The sequence below is a fragment of the Saccoglossus kowalevskii genome, chromosome 11 (assembly GCF_978046115.1).
Source record: "Saccoglossus kowalevskii chromosome 11, keSacKowa6.1, whole genome shotgun sequence".
NCBI classification, from domain to species: domain Eukaryota; kingdom Metazoa; phylum Hemichordata; class Enteropneusta; family Harrimaniidae; genus Saccoglossus; species Saccoglossus kowalevskii.
In genome coordinates this window covers 37135385-37148322 of record NC_140651.1, presented here as the reverse complement: position 1 = coordinate 37148322, position 12938 = coordinate 37135385, and the positions used below count along the sequence as shown (strand labels likewise).

Genomic DNA, 12938 nt, shown 5'->3' with positions numbered 1-12938 from the left:
ATGCCATGATGTATTTTCCATGTAAAATATACTAGTACATGCCATGGTGTATTTTCTATGTAGCAATACATTAGTACATGCCATGATGTATTTTTTATGTAAAATACACTAGTACATGCCATGGTGTATTTTCTATGTAAAATACACTAGTACATGCCATGGTGTATTTTCTTCGTAGCAATACACTAGTACATGCCATGGTGTATTTTCTATGTAAAATACGCTAGTACATGCCATGGTGTATTTTCTATGTAAAATACGCTAGTACATGCCATGGTGTATTTTCTATGTAAAATACGCTAGTACATGCCATGGTGTATTTTCTTCGTAGCAATACACTAGTACATGCCATGGTGTATTTTCTATGTAAAATACGCTAGTACATGCCATGGTGTATTTTCTATGTAAAATACGCTAGTACATGCCATGGTGTATTTTCTATGTAAAATACGCTAGTACATGCCATGGTGTATTTTCTATGTAAAATACGCTAGTACATGCCATGGTGTATTTTCTATGTAAAATACACTAGTACATGCCATGGTGTGTTCTATGTAGCAATACACTAGCACATGCCATAGCGTATTCTATTTGACAATACAGTAGTATATGCCATGGTTTGTGTTCTACGTAAAATACACTAGTACATGCCATGGTGTATTTTCTTCGTAAAATACACTAGTACATGCCATGGAGTATTATCTATGTAGCAATAGACTAGTACATGCCATGGCGTATTTTATTTGACAATACAGTAGTATATGCCATGGTGTGTGTTCTACGTAAAATACACTAGTACATGCCATAGTGTATTCTCTATGTAGCAATACACTAGTACATGCCATGGTGTATTTTCTATGTAAAATATACTAGTACATGCCATGGTGTATTTTCTATGTAGCAATACATTAGTACATGCCATGGTGTATTTTGTATGTAAAATACACTAGTACATGCCATGATGTATTTTTTATGTAAAATACACTAGTACATGCCATGGTGTATTTTCTATGTAAAATACACGAGTACATGCCATGGTGTATTTTCTATGTAAAATACACGAGTACATGCCATGGTGTATTTTCTATGTAAAATACACTTGTACATGCCATGGTGTATTCTCTATGAAAAATACACTAGTACATGCCATGGTGCATTTTCTATGTGGCAATACACTAGTACATGTCATGGTGTATTCTCTATGTAGCAATACACTAGTACATGCCATGGTGTATTTTCTATGTAGCAATACATTAGTACATGCCATGGTGTATTTTGTATGTAAAATACACTAGTACATGCCATGATGTATTTTTTAGGTAAAATACACTAGTACATGCCATGGTGTATTTTCTATGTAAAATACACTAGTACATGCCATGGTGTATTTTCTTCGTAGCAATACACTAGTACATGCCATGGTGTATTTTCTATGTAAAATACGCTAGTACATGCCATGGTGTATTTTCTATGTAAAATACGCTAGTACATGCCATGGTGTATTTTCTATGTAAAATACGCTAGTACATGCCATGGTGTATTTTCTTCGTAGCAATACACTAGTACATGCCATGGTGTATTTTCTTCGTAGCAATACACTAGTACATGCCATGGTGTATTTTCTATGTAAAATACGCTAGTACATGCCATGGTGTATTTTCTATGTAAAATACGCTAGTACATGCCATGGTGTATTTTCTATGTAAAATACGCTAGTACATGCCATGGTGTATTTTCTATGTAAAATACGCTAGTACATGCCATGGTGTATTTTCTATGTAAAATACACTAGTACATGCCATGGTGTGTTCTATGTAGCAATACACTAGCAATACACTAGCACATGCCATAGCGTATTCTATTTAACAATACAGTAGTATATGCCATGGTTTGTGTTCTACGTAAAATACACTAGTACATGCCATGGTGTATTTTCTTCGTAAAATACACTAGTACATGCCATGGTGTATTATCTATGTAGCAATAGACTAGTACATGCCATGGCGTATTTTATTTGACAATACAGTAGTATATGCCATGGTGTGTGTTCTACGTAAAATACACTAGTACATGCCATAGTGTATTCTCTATGTAGCAATACACTAGTACATGCCATGGTGTATTCTTTATGTAGCAATACACTAGTACATGCCATGGTGTATTTTCTATGTAGCAATACACTTGTACATGCCATGATGTATTTTCTATGTAAAATATACTAGTACATGCCATGGTGTATTTTCTATGTAGCAATACATTAGTACATGCCATGGTGTATTTTGTATGTAAAATACACTAGTACATGCCATGATGTATTTTTTATGTAAAATACACTAGTACATGCCATGGTGTATTTTCTATGTAAAATACACGAGTACATGCCATGGTGTATTTTCTATGTAGCAATACACTAGTACATGCCATGGTGTATTTTCTATGTAAAATACACTTGTACATGCCATGGTGTATTCTCTATGAAAAATACACTAGTACATGCCATGGTGCATTTTCTATGTGGCAATACACTAGTACATGTCATGGTATATTTTCTATGTAGCAATACACTAGAATGTGCCATGGTGTATTCTCTTTGTAAAATACACGAGTACATGCCATGGTGTATTTTCTATGTAAAATACACTAGTATATGCCATGGTGTATTTTCTATGCAAAATACACTAGTACATGCCATGGTGTATTCTGTATGTAAAATACACTAGTATATGCCATGGTGTATTTTCTATGTAAAATACACTACTACATGCCATGGTGTATTTTCTATGTAAAATACACTAGTACATGCCATGGTGTATTTTCTATGTAAAATACACTAGTACATGCTAGTGTGTATTCTCTATGTAAAATACACTAGTACATGCCATAATGTATTCTCTATGCAAAATACACTAGTACATGCCATGGTGTGTTCTATGTAGCAATACACTAGCAATACACTAGCACATGCCATAGCGTATTCTATTTGACAATACAGTAGTATATGCCATGGTTTGTGTTCTACGTAAAATACACTAGTACATGCCATGGTGTATTTTCTTCGTAAAATACACTAGTACATGCCATGGTGTATTATCTATGTAGCAATAGACTAGTACATGCCATGGCGTATTTTATTTGACAATACAGTAGTATATGCCATGGTGTGTGTTCTACGTAAAATACACTAGTACATGCCATAGTGTATTCTCTATGTAGCAATACACTAGTACATGCCATGGTGTATTCTCTATGTAGCAATACACTAGTACATGCCATGGTGTATTTTCTATGTAGCAATACACTTGTACATGCCATGATGTATTTTCCATGTAAAATATACTAGTACATGCCATGGTGTATTTTCTATGTAGCAATACATTAGTACATGCCATGGTGTATTTTGTATGTAAAATACACTAGTACATGCCATGATGTATTTTTTATGTAAAATACACTAGTACATGCCATGGTGTATATTCTATGTAAAATACACTAGTACATGCCATGGTGTATTTTCTTCGTAGCAATACACTAGTACATGCCATGGTGTATTTTCTATGTAAAATACGCTAGTACATGCCATGGTGTATTTTCTATGTAAAATACGCTAGTACATGCCATGGTGTATTTTCTATGTAAAATACGCTAGTACATGCCATGGTGTATTTTCTTCGTAGCAATACACTAGTACATGCCATGGTGTATTTTCTATGTAAAATACGCTAGTACATGCCATGGTGTATTTTCTATGTAAAATACGCTAGTACATGCCATGGTGTATTTTCTATGTAAAATACGCTAGTACATGCCATGGTGTATTTTCTATGTAAAATACGCTAGTACATGCCATGGTGTATTTTCTATGTAAAATACACTACTACATGCCATGGTGTGTTCTATGTAGCAATACACTAGCACATGCCATAGCGTATTCTATTTGACAATACAGTAGTATATGCCATGGTTTGTGTTCTACGTAAAATACACTAGTACATGCCATGGTGTATTTTCTTCGTAAAATACACTAGTACATGCCATGGTGTATTATCTATGTAGCAATAGACTAGTACATGCCATGGCGTATTTTATTTGACAATACAGTAGTATATGCCATGGTGTGTGTTCTACGTAAAATACACTAGTACATGCCATAGTGTATTCTCTATGTAGCAATACACTAGTACATGCCATGGTGTATTCTCTATGTAGCAATACACTAGTACATGCCATGGTGTATTTTCTATGTAGCAATACACTTGTACATGCCATGATGTATTTTCTATGTAAAATATACTAGTACATGCCATGGTGTATTTTCTATGTAGCAATACATTAGTACATGCCATGGTGTATTTTGTATGTAAAATACACTAGTACATGCCATGATGTATTTTTTATGTAAAATACACTAGTACATGCCATGGTGTATTTTCTATGTAAAATACACGAGTACATGCCATGGTGTATTTTCTATGTAAAATACACTTGTACATGCCATGGTGTATTCTCTATGAAAAATACACTAGTACATGCCATGGTGCATTTTCTATGTGGCAATACACTAGTACATGTCATGGTGTATTCTCTATGTAGCAATACACTAGTACATGCCATGGTGTATTTTCTATGTAGCAATACACTTGTACATGCCATGATGTATTTTCTATGTAAAATATACTAGTACATGCCATGGTGTATTTTCTATGTAGCAATACATTAGTACATGCCATGGTGTATTTTGTATGTAAAATACACTAGTACATGCCATGATGTATTTTTTATGTAAAATACACTAGTACATGCCATGGTGTATTTTCTATGTAAAATACGCTAGTACATGCCATGGTGTATTTTCTTCGTAGCAATACACTAGTACATGCCATGGTGTATTTTCTTCGTAGCAATACACTAGTACATGCCATGGTGTATTTTCTATGTAAAATACGCTAGTACATGCCATGGTGTATTTTCTATGTAAAATACGCTAGTACATGCCATGGTGTATTTTCTATGTAAAATACGCTAGTACATGCCATGGTGTATTTTCTATGTAAAATACGCTAGTACATGCCATGGTGTATTTTCTATGTAAAATACACTAGTACATGCCATGGTGTGTTCTATGTAGCAATACACTAGCAATACACTAGCACATGCCATAGCGTATTCTATTTAACAATATAGTAGTATATGCCATGGTTTGTGTTCTACGTAAAATACACTAGTACATGCCATGGTGTATTTTCTTCGTAAAATACACTAGTACATGCCATGGTGTATTATCTATGTAGCAATAGACTAGTACATGCCATGGCGTATTTTATTTGACAATACAGTAGTATATGCCATGGTGTGTGTTCTACGTAAAATACACTAGTACATGCCATAGTGTATTCTCTATGTAGCAATACACTAGTACATGCCATGGTGTATTCTCTATGTAGCAATACACTAGTACATGCCATGGTGTATTTTCTATGTAGCAATTCACTTGTACATGCCATGATGTATTTTCTATGTAAAATATACTAGTACATGCCATGGTGTATTTTCTATGTAGCAATACATTAGTACATGCCATGGTGTATTTTGTATGTAAAATACACTAGTACATGCCATGATGTATTTTTTATGTAAAATACACTAGTACATGCCATGGTGTATTTTCTATGTAAAATACACGAGTACATGCCATGGTGTATTTTCTATGTAGCAATACACTAGTACATGCCATGGTGTATTTTTAGTCGTTAGCACTTATAATTCGGTCTCCGTCCATGCGCCCATTCGGAGTCATATCTCAGAATCCCTTGAACCGATTTTGTTTATTCTTAGCATGTGCCTAGTACTTTAAGTGGGACCTATGCACAATGCAATGGTTTAGCGATTCGATTCAAAATGGCCAACTGGCAGCCATCTTGTTTTTTGAAAATGTTGTATTTTGGACATGCTTTGTCAGTTTTCATTCAAACTTGTTACATAGATTATACTTGTTAGGATACATGTCCATAACGATTTATTTCACAATTGGATCAAAGATGGCCAACTGGCAGCCATCTTGTTTTTTGAAAATGTTGTATTTTGGACATGCTTGTCAGTTTTCATTCAAATTTAGTACATAGATCATACATTTAGGATACATGTCCCCGACCGTCCGTGAGTTCCTGAGTCTGTCCATTCGTCCATGTGTCAGTCCATCCGTGCGTCAGTCTGTCCAGAGTCATATTTCAGAATCCTGTGGACAGATTCCGTTCATTTTTTTGCATGTGCCTAGTACCTTATGTGGGACATATGCACATGCAGTGGTTTAGCGATTCGATTCAAAATGGCCGACTGACAGCCATCTTGTATTTTGGACATGCTTTGTCAGTTGTCATTCAGACTTGGTACATAGATTATACATGTTAGGATACATATCCATGACAATTTATTTCGCAATTGGATCAAAGATGGTCGACTGGCAAGCATCTTGTTTTTGTTTTTGTTTTTTTGGACATGCTCTGTCAGTTTTCATTCAAATTTGGCACATGTATGTACTTTATACATGTTAGGATGCATGTCAATGACAATTTGTTTCAAAATCTGGTCAAAGATGGCCGAATAACGGCTGTTTTTATTTTTGGCCATATTACTACTACATGGAACACATGTTTTGATGTAAATAAACAATCTGTTGTATACGCCACTTGGAACTCTAGTTTCAAGGACACACTCGCGACAATCCTCCGCTTCAATATGACGAGCACAAAGAGAACTTTCAAAAATTTAACAAGGACTGTGTCATTTTCAATGACTTGTCCTATGTAAAATACACTAGTACATGCCATGTTGTATTTTCTATGTAGCAATACACTTGTACATGCCATGGTGTATTCTCTATGTAGCAATACACTAGTACATTACATGGTGTATTCTATATGTAGCAATACACAAGTACATGCCATGGTGTATTTTCTATGTAGCAATACACTAGTACATGCCATGATGTGTTTTCTATGTAGCAATACACTAGTACATGCCATGGTGTATTCTCTATGTAGCAATACACTAGTACATGCCATGGTGTATTCTCTATGTAGCAATACACTAGTACATGACATGGTGTATTCTCTATGCAAAATACACTAGTACATGCCATGGTGTATTTTCTATGTAAAATACACTAGTACATGCCATGATGTATTTTCTATTTAAAATACAGCCGTACATGCCATGGTGTATTTTCTATGTAAAATACACTAGTACATGCCATGGTGTATTTTCTATGTAGCAATACACTAGTACATGCCATGATGTATTTTCTATGTAGCAATACACTAGTACATGCCATGGTGTATTCTCTATGTAGCAATACACTAGTACATGCCATGGTGTATTCTCTATGTAGCAATACACTAGTACATGACATGGTGTATTTTCTATGTAGCAATACATTAGTACATGCCATGGTGTATTTTCTATGTAAAATACACTAGTACATGCCATGATGTATTTTTTATGTAAAATACACTAGTACATGCCATGGTGTATTTTCTATGTAAAATACACGAGTACATGCCATGGTGTATTTTCTATGTAAAATACACTAGTACATGCCATGGTGTATTTTCTATGTAAAATACACTAGTACATGCCATGGTGTATTTTCTATGTAGCAATACATTAGTACATGCCATGGTGTATTTTCTATGTAAAATACATTAGTACATGCCATGGTGTATTTTCTATGTAAAATACACTAGTACATGCCATGGTGTATTTTCTATGTAAAATACACTAGTACATGCCATGGTGTATTTTCTATGTAAAATACACTAGTACATGCCATGGTGTATTTTCTATGTAAAATACACTAGTACATGCCATGATGTATTTTCTATGTAGCAATACACTTGTACATGCCATGGTGTATTCTCTATGTAGCAATACACTAGTACATTACATGGTGTATTCTATATGTAGCAATACACAAGTACATGCCATGGTGTATTTTCTATGTAGCAATACACTAGTACATGCCATGATGTATTTTCTATATAGCAATACACTAGTACATGCCATGGTGTATTCTCTATGTAGCAATACACTAGTACATGACATGGTGTATTCTCTATGTAAAATACACTAGTACATGCCATGGTGTATTTTCTATGTAAAATACACTAGTACATGCCATGATGTATTTTCTATGTAAAATATACTAGTACATGCCATGGTGTATTTTCTATGTAAAATACACTAGTACATGCCATGATGTATTTTATATGTACAATACACTAGTACATGCCATGGTGTATTTTCTATGTAAAATACATTAGTACATGCCATGGTGTATTTTCTATGTAAAATACACTAGTACATGCCATGGTGTATTTTCTATGTAAAATCCACTAGTACATGCCATGGTGTATTTTCTATGTAAAATACACTAGTACATGCCATGGTGTATTTTCTATGTAAAATACACTAGTACATGCCATGATGTATTTTCTATGTAGCAATACACTTGTACATGCCATGGTGTATTCTCTATGTAGCAATACACTAGTACATTACATGGTGTATTTTCTATGTAGCAATACACTAGTACATGCCATGATGTATTTTCTATGTAGCAATACACTAGTACATGCCATGGTGTATTCTCTATGTAGCAATACACTCGTACATGCCATGGTGTATTCTCTATGTAGCAATACACTAGTACATGACATGGTGTATTCTCTATGCAAAATACACTAGTACATGCCATGGTGTATTTTCTTTGTAAAATACACTAGTACATGCCATGATGTATTTTCTATTTAAAATACACTAGTACATGCCATGGTGTATTTTCTATGTAAAATACACTAGTACATGCCATGGTGTATTTTCTATGTAGCAATATGTTTATAATGCTAGTTGAATTTTTTGCAGGGCACAGTCGTACAATAATTGGATATGAAGAACAAAAGAATAGTGGTATTAAGTTATTATTATTTGATCCAAGCCATACTCGCAGACAAATGAAAGAATTTATTAGTGGTTCAATAACTGGAAAAATAATGCACTTGCTGAGGAAATCCCTAACTAGTCTAAAAGCCAGTCAATATCAAATTGTTGTTATCAATGGTATAATGGATGATTCAGACTATGAGGTGGGTATGATTAAAAATATTGTGTATCTGTGCTCACTTTTGTTTAATGGGAAATTTAAAAAAACTAATTGAATCAGTATGGGATAATTGAAAGATTTGAACAGGTGTAATTAGGTGGCTTTTAAATAATCAACAATTTTTACCTTGCCTGTATTACCTAGATGGAGGGGAGAATGTCTGTCCACATGGTTTTTGATTTTGGCATAAACTATTTTCTTGTGATTACAGTTCAAGTTATTATCCTGTCTTTTTTCAAACTAAAATATATCGGTGGTATGGTTTGAATGGACATAATTTATGATATTTATGACAAGCTATGCATGGCACAGTCCCTGTTAGTTATCAAATTTAAGATATATAGTTTTGTTTATAGTAATATAGCTGGAAAATAACCATGTCAGGAATATGATTTTTTTAAATTAAAATGATTGACATTTGTATCTGATCGTCAAAAAAGTACTGGAACAGCATTCTAAATCAGCCATTTTGAATACATATATATATATATATAACATGATGTATAACAAATATATAAAATTTGAATATAATCAGTCAAAGCATTTAATAGATATGGCTCTAGAAGCCCAATCATTAAAACAAAGCCATTTTGAATCCGATCTGAAAAATAAATGATATGCATCAGGAACCTGTAATGTCTAACATATGTACCAAGTTCGAACGAAATCCATCCATAAATGCTTGATATTAGACGATTTTTTAGCACAAAAATGGCCACCATTTGGCCATTTTGAAGAGGATCGTCAAACCAATATATCTGTCTATCTATGACATGATGTATAATGAATATTTACAAGCAGCCTATTGGCTGAGATAGCTCCGCTCTTAGCAATGCACATTTCAATTAAAGAACTGAAGACATCATTAGAAGATGAACAATATGTATAGTATCAAAGCAATCGGACTTACAGTTTTTAACAAGAAGTCGAAAATATCACTTTTTACCAAAAATGACAAAAATATTCACCAATATTAGAGAATTGAAGATATCATTACAAAATGAACAAATCTGAAAGAGGTCTACCCAATGTACATATACACCAAGTATCAAAGCATTCAGGCTTGTAGTTTTCAAGAAGAAGTCGAAAAAGTAAAACATTGACACGGACGACGACGGACAATCACTCATATGATAAGCTATGCTCGACAAAGTCGACAGCGGAGCTAAAAATTTGAACATAATCAGTGAAAGCAAGTCAGCGATATGACACGAGAACCACATTCATTAAAACAAAATGGCCGCCAGTTGTCCATTTTGAATCTTATCTGAAAAACAAAATTATTTGCATCAAAGTCCCATAATGTCTAATGTATATACCAAGTTTGAACAAAATCCATCTGTAAACAGCCAAGAAATGCTTGATTTTGATGATTTTTTAGCACAAAAATGGCCGCCATTCGGCCATCTTGAATCAGATCGTAAAACAAAATGATGTGCATCAAGGTCCTATAATGTCTAATGTATATACCAAGTTTGAACAAAATCCATCAGTAAACAGCTGAGAAATGCTTGTTTTTGATGATTTTTAGCACAAAAATTGTCGCCATTCGGCCATCTTGAATCAGATCGTGAAACAAATTGACGTGCATATGTATACTATCATGTATGATGTATGTGTGAAGTTTGATTGTGATTGGTCCAGGCATTTCTAAGATACAGGTCCGGATGTACGCACGCACAGACGCACAGAGGTCAAAACATAAGTCCCCGTTTTCGGACTACGACTAAAAATGTAACTCAAGGTAGCCACAGAGGAAATGATTTGTGATTCAGACAATCTCTAAAAGTCACTAAGGCATGCTACCTAAACCATCTTTATTTCATCCCAAAGTTTAGATATAGGTGAATACAATAATGATGTGTTGTACCAATGTATGCCTAAGAATATTCATTAAAAAAAAGCTTAAAATAGTGATGAATAATACTGTAATAGCTAAATAATGTACACTAAACATTTCTGTGATATAGTCATAGTCATGTGCCAATATATTATATAACCAGGGTGGGCAACCTGTACACATTTACATTATTCCCAAATCTTTCAAAACAAAATGTATCACTTTTGTTGAGTGCCCTTGGGTGACATAATCATTACTAATTAAATTTTCTAAATTATGTTAGTTCCTCTTTAAGCTGTTACACAACATGGCAGTATATAGATGAAGATATTCTTTGCTCAATATAAATCAATACACAGAATATGACATTCCTGTCTTGTTGTTTATTACAGAGAAGTAAAGTGGTGAGATCAACAAGAATTCCCTGATATATGCTTGAATGCTCCAACAAGTGCAATTAGTCGTATTTAATCACTGTATGTGTCAACTTTTGTATTTTATTGCTTCACAAAACAGTGTTGTGAGGAACTTCACAATCATCAGAGCTCTAAGAAACAATAAAATACCTACCAGGTGGCATAAATAGCACTCAAAAAGATTATAGCAAAACAAAGCACAAGATCTTTCAAGTGAACACTCTTCATCTCGTCTATTTAGCATTTTTTGTTACTTTTCCACAGCATTCTGCAGTTTTGATACATGTATCATCATTTGTTGTATTTTAGTAAATACTTTTGTATAGTTTAATGTTTATGAATTTTAATTGTTGTTTTGAGACAGATGATACAAGTCCATATTTATACTGTTATACTGATAGATATTTAGTTCAATACCTCACTGTTATATTTAAATCCAAAAAAAATTGATTTGAGACACCATCATTCAGAGATGAGACACTGCCCATTCTCATACAATCTGTAACTCCTGATTGAGTTTATAAATCATTTTTACATGGCTTTATCGATTGTACTGTATTATAAAGGTTTTATTTTTACATAAATAATAAAGATGTTGATGTATTTTGTAAAGTGTGAGTTTTGGTTACAGGCATGTGTGGATCATTCACACACTGCATATATCGTATATATCGGTACACTTTTATTAGTGCACATCAAAGCCAAGTGGTTATGTTTGCTGTGGACATTGTCTCAAGCTTACATACTGTTCGGAGACAGATATTGTGAACTATGAAATAGCTACTCTTTGCATGGACAACAGGGAAAAGATGTAGCTAAGCATCCTTTTCCTGATGTTTTGTTACTTGGAGGCCCACGCAATGAAATTTTCATTATTAGTGTAGAGGAATTTTGCTACTTGGCATCTGTCATCAGTTCAGCATGATGCCTACTCAGTAGTGGTCGTCCTAATTTGATTCTCTATGTGTTCTGACACTGCATTTGATTTAGTACAGATACTCATACTGATATTAGTAATGTCTGCGAGTGATGATCTCAGCTACCACTGAATACGAGTATATCATGCCCCCAAGGCTTAGAATTTGGTTTTAAGGTTTTGTATGTTCATCTTCAGTAATATCTACAATCTGCATAAATCAATCTTCATTCAAACTATTGAAGTATCAATACACAGGTACTTTTTTAAATTTTTTGTTTCATGTACATTAAATGGGGATTTAGGATATTTAAGTTCAAAAAAGGTTATTAAGTCAAGATGGTGTCACCTTTTACCGAGGTACACTTGACAAAGCTGGATTTCAATAGATGGCGTCTGGGAAAAAAACCCAAAGCCATGCATTTTCACTTGCAAGTGAATTAACGTTCAATGTTGGTATAAAGCGTATATATGCTTTCAGTGTCAACATTAAAAATAAATATCAGATTGATAGTTACAGCTATTGTCGCTTTTAGACTGTGGCTAGAATTTTCTCTGGACAGACACCCTGAAATCACACATGAAAGTACAAACTCTTAGAATTCATAACCA

The 12938-nt window shown here is 33.9% G+C and overlaps 1 protein-coding gene across 3 annotated transcripts in view; it reads left to right on the top strand.

The window, feature by feature from the left end:
• Nucleotides 1–12022, top strand: part of LOC146737183 (zinc finger-containing ubiquitin peptidase 1-like) — a 73777-nt gene extending 61755 nt beyond the window's left edge. For all 3 annotated transcript variants that reach the window (XM_085505166.1, XM_085505165.1, XM_085505167.1), the window contains exons 8-9: nt 8917–9137; nt 11387–12022. In XM_085505166.1, the coding sequence (XP_085361292.1) occupies nt 8917–9137; nt 11387–11422 (257 nt within the window). In that variant the 3' untranslated portion in view covers nt 11423–12022. The remainder of the gene's footprint in view (nt 1–8916; nt 9138–11386) is intronic.
• The last annotated feature ends 916 nt before the right edge of the window (nt 12023–12938 follow it).